At 41.5% G+C, this 8,572-nt stretch overlaps 2 protein-coding genes across 2 annotated transcripts; both read left to right on the top strand.

Moving 5' to 3' along the window:
* The first annotated feature begins 2,157 nt into the window (after window positions 1-2,157).
* LOC129956623 (uncharacterized) lies at window positions 2,158-3,153 on the top strand. The gene has a single exon (XM_056068556.1). It carries the CDS (start codon window positions 2,158-2,160, stop codon window positions 3,151-3,153), a length of 996 nt encoding a protein of 331 aa, XP_055924531.1.
* A 1,268-nt stretch (window positions 3,154-4,421) lies between these two features.
* On the top strand, window positions 4,422-5,488 carry LOC129956622 (uncharacterized). The gene is made up of 2 exons (XM_056068555.1): window positions 4,422-4,836; window positions 4,995-5,488. The coding sequence occupies exons 1-2, from the start codon at window positions 4,422-4,424 to the stop codon at window positions 5,486-5,488; spliced, it is 909 nt and encodes a 302-aa protein (XP_055924530.1).
* The last annotated feature ends 3,084 nt before the right edge of the window (window positions 5,489-8,572 follow it).

Here is an 8,572-nt window from a genome sequence, read left to right as displayed (position 1 = left end):
TATGCTAACCATTTGGCTAGTCTGCTTGGGATCAAGCTAAATGTTGACTCCTTGGGCTTGGTTTAAGGGTGGTCACTGTCCCCGGGAGTAACTCCCAGCGTATAGGATCCTGCTGGCACTAAGGTGTATGCCAAAGGTGGAAAAGACCAGAGCCGGTAATTGCCATCCCTTGTTGGGCTCCGTTTTGGGCGGTGCCGTCGGGACCGAATCTTTCTTAATATCGCATGGCTTCTCCCAAAAAGGGTCCCTTTAGTGGGCATCGTAAAGCACCAATTTCCCTCAACAAGAACAAACATTTTGATGCATATTTTGTTTTAAAAAAAGTTTCCGAAAATAAAGAAACATTTGAAACACTCTCCCCTTTTCTTGTATAAAAGGCTATAAATGCTACAGTCGGCAAAGTTGCATCGATTCGAAAGATGAGATCTGGTGACTTGCTTGTGGAGCTTTCTTCTCGAAAGCAAGCGCAACAGATATAAAAACTTAATTCCTTGGCAACAATAAGAGTTTCTGTAACCCCTCACCAATCACTGAATAGCTCTAAAGGCGTCTTTACCTGCGGCGAAATACTAAATCTTCTCGTAGTTAATAGTCTTCGAAATGAAAGCTCAAAGTGTTACACATGTACGTCGAATTTCCATATGACGTGACGGATAACTACTTGAGACGAAACATCACGTATTAACTTTTAAAACTCGTAAATTACCCGAGTACGTTTATGCAGGCTATATTAAGTTACCAGTGAGGCCATATATCACTAATCCACTAATATGCTTTCAGTGTCAATGCTTTGGCCACTCTAAAATGGATTGCCGCGGGTCTCTCACTTGTGCCTGCTGTGTACAAAAAGGGAATGATAGCCAACATTGTACCGCAGAAGACGAGTGCATAAACTGTGGTGGCGAACATCCCTTATATTGCCCGCGCTGGACAGTGGAAAAGCAGGTTATAACAGTAAAATTCAAAGAGGATTTATCTTATCCCGAAGCCAGACGTAGGGTTAAGGCACAAACCCCAACCCCTGGTGTCAGTTATGTTTCAGCAGTTAAGAAAATTTTCTGTAAAAATTGCTCCTGTGAAAACTGTATAAAGTATGCCAGGAAAACAACAAATCCTGAAAAAACTTCCGATTCCGATACTGACCTTTCTCTGCAGACTAATAGTGAAACCCTAAAAACTGTTGGAAGAAAATCAAAATCGCAGACTTCGTTGACATTAAACAAAACGTGGCCTTACGCAAAAAGATATGCGAAAGAAACTAAAAAATTTTGTTTCGAAAAATTCCGTCGCATTGGGATTAGCGACGCAAGATGTTCTCTATAAGGACTTACAGTCCATCTTTGGTGACACGTGAATAGCCCCGATATTAAACTGCATCCGTCCGAGGATGAATATGAGCTTGGTATGAGTTGCGATGATCATGCAACTCCAACAACTGCCTCTCCCCCTCTGGGGCTCACCTACTATAGGTGAGTACGGGCGTTCCAATCCCGAGGTACCCAGGGATCTTCACTCCCTTTATATTTATTCTCCCCTAAATCTGCTGCTATCTGCTATATATTTTCCTTCCCTCGACGGCAAGTGAGGGAGCTCTCCATGAGAAGCTGTCGCCGCTCTGTTTGCTTCTTGCTTCTCGCTTCTCATGGACAGCCATAACCCCACGTGTTTGCCGTGCGTGGCGACCCATTAGAAAGACGGGCGGTGCACTGTGGTCCCCTGTGCATCAATCGGCTGGTACCTAGTCACCTGAGTGGCTAGGTTGCTAGGGATCAAGCGAAGGGGTTACTCCTTGGGCTTGGCGTTAAGAGTGGTCACTGTCCCCGGGGGTAACTCCCAGCGTATAGGTACCGATTAGCACTAGGGTGGATGCCGAGGCTGGGAATAACCAGAGCCTTTAATTGCCTTCCCTTGTTGGGCTCCGTGGTGGGCGGTGCCGTCGGACCCGAATCACTTACTATATCGTATGGGCTCCTCCAAACGTGGTCCCTTCAGTGGGCATAGAAACATTCCAATATCTTCCAACATATCTTATCATTTTGATCCATTTTACATTGTAAAGCGAGTTTCTGCAAATAACGAAACTTTTCAAACTGTCTCTTCCTTCCTTGTGCAAAAGGCTATAACGGCAACAGTTGGCGATGTAAATCCATTCGTAAAATGCGCTCTGGTGACTTGCTTGTTGAGGTGAATTCTCGTAAGCAAGCCCAGCAGATTCAAAGATTAAAAGCACTGGGAAATATACCAATAATTGTAAGTCCTCACCAGTCGTTGAATACCTCTAAAGGTGTCATTACCTGCGGGGAACTCTTAAATGTCCCCATAGATATAATAAAATCAGAAATGAAACCGCAAGGAGTTATAGATGTCCGCCGCATCACTATACGGCGTAATGGACAACTCCTTGAAACAAAACATCACATCTTAACGTTTCAGACGCCCAAACTACCAGAATTTGTTTACGCAGGTTATATACGACGCCCAGTAAGGCCGTACATTCCGAACCCACTTAGATGCTTTCAGTGCCAGCGATTTGGCCATTCTAAAGTTAATTGCCGCGGGTCTTTAACATGTGCCCGCTGTGCAGAAAAAGGGCATGATAGCCAGGAATGTTCCACACAGGAAAAGTGTGTGAACTGTAAAGGCGATCACCCTTCCTTTTCTCGATCATGCCCTAGCTGGCAGCTTGAAAAACAAGTAATAACAATAAAAATCAAAGAAGATCTTTCATATCCCGAAGCCAGGCGTAGAGTTCAAGCACAAACTCCTATTCCTGGTAAAAGTTACGCTTCTGTTGTTCAGAACACCTTTTGCGCAAACTGTTCGTGTAATAATTGTGTAAAATTTCACACTGATTCAAAACCACCTGAAAATGTTAGGAATTCTGATTCTGAACATTCTAGCAATAGTACACTTGACAGACCCAAGAAACCACAAAAGAAATCGAAGAAAAAATTGCAAAACTCGCTGACGTTAAAGTTAGCAAAACGCGGTATTTCGAAACAGGAACTGCCTTTAAAATTGAAAAAGTCGGCATCTAAAAATTCCGTCGCTTTAGGACTTGCGACGCAGGGTATAGTCCACAAGGACTTGTCGTCCATATTTTGGTGGCATGCCCAAAAGTCCAGATCGCCTTTCTCTCCATCCATCAGATGAGGATGAGGATTTGCACATGAGTTGTGAGGTTTCCGCAACTCTACCACATGCGCCTATTAACTTGCCTGCAATCTCGAATTCTTAATGGGTATCTTCATTTCCTGGAATTGTCGCGGCCTTCGGTCCAAACTTTTTGACATTAAGACCATTATGAACACGTTTCATCCTGTTTGTTTTGGTCTTCAAGAGACCTTCTTGAAGTCCAATATTCCAATTAAATTACGCGGTTATAATTGTGCTCGGAACGATGCAGACACTGAATCTCATAGTTCGGGAGGGGTGTGTATCTTCACCTCTAATATGTATCCGAGCACACCTCTCACTTTACAAACTTCTCTACAGGCTGTGGTTGTTCAAGTTCAGACACGAATTTTGGTCCCAGTCTGTTGTATTTATCTACCGCCTCACGATGTCATACGTCAGCAAGATCTTGACCAGTTAGTAGACCATCTTCCTAAGCCTTTTATTTTATGTGGCGATTTCAATGGACATAGCACTTTGTGGGGTTCAGATAGTACAAACTCTCGAGGGCGGCAGATCGAACAGTTTATAACAAATAACTATCTGTCTGCTCAATAATGATGAGAAGACGTACTTTCATGAACCCACCCCCTCAGGGGCTCACCTACTATAGGTGAGTACGGGTGTCCCAATCCCGAGGTACCCAGGGATCTTTACTCCCTTTAGGTTTACTCTCCTCTGCGCCTTCTGCTTTCTGCTTTGTTTTTTCTTTCCCTCGACGGCAAGCGAGGGAGCTCGCCATGAGAAGCTGTCGCCGCTCTGTTTGCTTCTTGCTTCTCATGGACAGCCAAAAACCCCACGTGTATGCCGTGCGTGGCGACCCATTAGACGGGTGGTACATTTCGGTCCCCGGTGTATCAATCGGCTGGTATCCCAGCCATTTGGCTGGTCTGCTCAAGGGGATCAAGCGAAGGGGTCACCTTCTGGGGCTCTGCGTTAAGGGTGGTAGACGTTCCTGGAAGTGGCCCTTAGCGTATAGGTTCCGGCTAGCGTCAGGGTGGATACTGAGGCTGGGAATGCCCAGAGCCAGCAATTGCCCTCCCTAGTTGGGCTCCGTGGTGGGCGGTGCCGTCGGTTCCCGAATTTGAATCCCTCTTTGTATGGGTTTTTTCTCAAACGTCACCGAAGCAACATCAAATTCTCGTTATTTTATTATGCATACTGATGAAACTTTTCATGCGCTTTCTCCATTCCTTGTACATAAATTGATTCTATCTACCATTGGTGAAGTATCAGATATTAAAAAAATGCGTTCTGGCGATCTCCTTATTCAAACGAAATCAAAAAAGCAAGCAGATACTCTGAGTAAACTTACTACCTTAGGTTCATGGCCAATAAAAATATCTCTTCACAAGACATTGAATTTCTCACGGGCGGTTGTCTCGGAACAATCTCTTGTGCAACACTCTGACACAGAATTAGTAGAAGAATTACGATCCCAGGGGGTCTGCGCCGCTCGTCGCATTCATGTTCGACGTGACGGACGTTTAATTCCCACAAAGCATGTTGTTCTTACATTTGAAACGCCTGTTCTACCAAAATTCATACGTGCTGGATATTTGCGGTGTAACATTCGTCCATACATACCCAATCCTCTGAGATGTTACCAGTGTCAGAGGTATGGTCACTCCCGGCAATCATGTCGTGGTAAAATGGTATGTGGTAAATGTTCTTCATTGGATCATGAAACTAACACATGCGATTCAGAAATATTGAAATGCCCTAACTGTGCATGCGCGCATGCAGCATCTTCTAAATTTTGCCCTAAATGGAAAAAGAAATCCTAGCCATTAAAATAAAAAACAACATAACCTTTAAAGAAGCCCGCCAAATAGTCAATGATAGAATGCCTAAGTCTGGTGTATCGTATTCCTCTCTTTTGAAATCAAAACCAGAAAACACTAATGTCGGTTCAACTCAAACCGAAGAATTATTAACGAAAATTGTTTGCCCTCCTCTCAAAAAATTACAACCTTTAAAAGCCAATGTAATACAACCGAAAAAACTTCCAACTAAAACTGACTATTATGCATCTAAACTTGCAACCCCTGTACATACTAGTTCCAGTTGTACTTCACCTGTTGCAGCTGTTGCTCTACATACAGACCCTGAAACATGCAGTAATAATAAACCGACGAAAGAACTGCAGAAAAAATTAAAATCTTCTGGTATTACCAATCAACTTCCGCCTGATGAACTTTTATCTATTAATCCATCCTCTTCAGACCTCTCTGAAATGGATATAGAACCTTCTACGCAGCTCGATGATGTTACTGGAGGCAAAGTTAAGAAAAAATTTCAACGTAAACGCTGATTTTATGGCCACACTTATTTCATGGAACTGTCGTGGCTTTCGCAATAAATTGCACCAAATCAAGGACTTTAATAACTATTTTCACCCTGTCTGCATGGCATTTCAAGAGACATACTTAAAATCAAGCGACCCAGCAAAAATTAAACGTTATAGTTTGATTCGAAGAGATGGTAACTCGGATAGAGCATCGGGAGGTGTTGCTCTCCTCGTCTCGCATGACCACCCGACATCTATAATCCCACTTCACACACAACTGCAAGCGGTTGCGATTCGTACTGCGATTCCGCGCTTAATTACAGTTTGTTCTCTTTACTTGCCTCCTAATTCCGCCATTGATAAACATGAACTTGATAGATTAGTTTCTGAATTGCCAGCACCGTTCATAATAATAGGTGATTTTAACGCTCATAGTCCTGTTTGGGGTAGTAATAGCACGAATCCTCGTGGAAGACAAATTGAGGAATTTATTTCTGATCACTCTCTTTTTCTTTTGAATAATGGTGACTATACCCACTTTCATTTGGGTAGTAAAACTTTCCATTGTTTAGATCTTGCTCTCTGTTCAGCCCCTATTGCCCCGTTTTTTACTTTTCGAGTGGGGAATGACTTATGTGAAAGTGATCATTTCCCAATTTTCCTCACTCAAGTTAATATACCTGTCATGGTACCGCAACGACCTAAACGTTATATTTTTGATAAAGCTGATTGGACGGGTTTCACTAGCAGGGCCAAAATATCAAGGGATATGGTGGAACATCCAGACCTTGATGTTGTTGTCAATAATGTGACCTCTTCAATACTCAGAGCAGCAGATGAAACAATTCCGAAATCTGGCACTGCTTTCCCTAAATTTCGGAAACCTTGGTGGAATAGTCAGTGCACAGAAACGCGCAGGAATCAACAAATTGCATGGAATAAGTTCCGAAGACGGCCATCTACGGAAAATTTTATTTTATTTCAAAAAGCTAAAGCTATAGCTAGACGTACTCGGCGCCAAGCCCAACGGAATTCCTGGATTAAACTTACATCCAATATTAATTCTTCTGTATCAGTGACAGAAATGTGGAATCTAGTAAAAAAGGCGTGTGGAATTTATTCTGAATATCCTGTATCGTATTTAAAAGTGAAGGATCGGGAAATTTGTGACTTACAGGAAATGACTAATATTTTAGCAGAAACATTTGCATCTGTATGCGCAGCACAAAACTATACAGAACCATTTCTGTCATATAAGGACACAACAGAAAAAATTCCCCTTCGATTTCGCACAAAAAAGATTCTCAAATATAACGTCGATCGGACCATAGAAGAATTACGTGAATCATTGTCCACAACTAAGCAAACTTCACCAGGTCCTGATGGCATCACTTATTCTATGATCTCGCATCTGTCAGATGACTCTCTTGATAATATTCTATACATGTTTAATAGAATATGGAAAGAGCATTATTTTCCATCAAAATGGAAATATGCCACCGTCATTCCCATATTGAAGCCTAATAAAGATCCTTTAGATCCTCTCAATTACCGTCCAATTGCATTGACCAGCTGCATGTGCAAACTTCTTGAAAAGATTGTAAATGCGCCTATATTTAACCTATATTTTGGAAAAAAAAGGATGTATTTCGCCATTTCAGAGCGGTTTCCGTAAAGGCCGCGGTACATCAGATAATCTGATTTTATTAGAAAGTGCCATTCGTACAGCCTTTCTCAGACGCCACCATCTGGTCTCAATTTTTTTCGACATCGAGAAGGCTTATGATAGAGCATGGCGATATGGGATTTTGAAAGACCTATTTGAGCTGAATTTTCGTGGACATTTGCCTATGTTTATACAAAACTTTTTACAACACCGTTATTTTAGAGTTAGACTGGGAAATACTTATTCTGATGTTTATTGCCAAGAAGAGGGCGTTCCTCAGGGCTCAGTTTTAAGTGTAACCCTATTTATTTTAAAAATTAATAATATTTTATCAGTTTTACCTTCCTGCATACAAAGATCACTTTATGTGGACGATCTTCAGATATCTTGTTCTGGTAGAGATATGAGATTTATTGAAAGACAGCTGCAAACAGCAATCAATAATATGATAGCTTGGACAAATAAAAACGGTTTCACTTTTTCTGCTCAAAAAACCTTTGGTGTTCATTTCTGTAGAAGATTGTTACATCCAGATCCGGAATTATTTATTCAAGACACACCTTTAATTATGCAGAATGAATGCAAATTTCTTGGGGTAATTTTTGACAAAAAATTGACTTTCCTTCCCCATATCACATATTTGAGGAAGACATGTCTCAAGTCTCTAAATATTTTAAGAGTTCTCTCAAACACTGCTTGGGGCGCTGATCGCACTTGCTTACTGCGTGTATATAGAAGCGTCATACGTTCAAAACTGGATTATGGGTGCATCGTTTACGGATTCACGCGACTTTCATACCTTTCACGGCTTAATTATATTCACCATCAGGCTTTAAGACTATGCTCAGGCTCTTTCCGCACCTCTCCAGTAATGAGTTTGTATGTGGAAAATTTTGAGCCATCTTTGACTCGCAGAACACACATGCTATCCTTTTGTTATTACTTTCGAGTTTTATCAACCGAAAATAACCCTTTGAGGAAAATATTTTTGGATCACAGCACAGACAGGCTATTCAATAACCGGTCTTCATGTATACCTCCTTTGGGACTACGAATTCGCCAATTACTTCCAGATGAATTTCAGACTCTTGATGTCAGCAATAGTGATTCATTTGTAAACCCCCCTTGGATCTGCAATAACATCACCTATCTGAATCCTTTTAAGAATCTATACAAAGCAGAGATATGTAGCTCTATTTTCAAATCTATTTTCTTTTCCCACAGACAATTATTTCATGATTATCTACCCATTTATACAGATGGCTCTAAATCTGATGCAAATACTGGTTGCGCTTTTGTTTGTGAGAACGACATTATAAGTTATAAACTTCACGATTTCACCTCTGTTTTTACCTCTGAATTGACAGCATTGTATATATCACTAAAATATCTTTCTGAAAAAAGTCCAGTAAAAGCCATTATTTACTCTGACTCTTTGAGTG

This window comes from Argiope bruennichi, chromosome 11 (genome assembly GCF_947563725.1).
Source record: "Argiope bruennichi chromosome 11, qqArgBrue1.1, whole genome shotgun sequence".
NCBI lineage: Eukaryota > Metazoa > Arthropoda > Arachnida > Araneae > Araneidae > Argiope > Argiope bruennichi.
The sequence above is the reverse complement of the archived record's forward strand: the minus strand, read 5'-3'. Positions and strand labels throughout refer to the sequence as shown.

Coding starts and splice junctions, on each gene's coding strand:
- LOC129956623 (XM_056068556.1), top strand. CDS start 2,158: ATGCGCTCTGGTGACTTGCTTGTTGAGGTGAATTCTCGTAAGCAAGCC.
- LOC129956622 (XM_056068555.1), top strand. CDS start 4,422: ATGCGTTCTGGCGATCTCCTTATTCAAACGAAATCAAAAAAGCAAGCA. Junction 4,837..4,994: donor TCGTGGTAAAATGGTATGTG/GTAAATGTTCTT, acceptor TAACCTTTAAAG/AAGCCCGCCAAATAGTCAAT.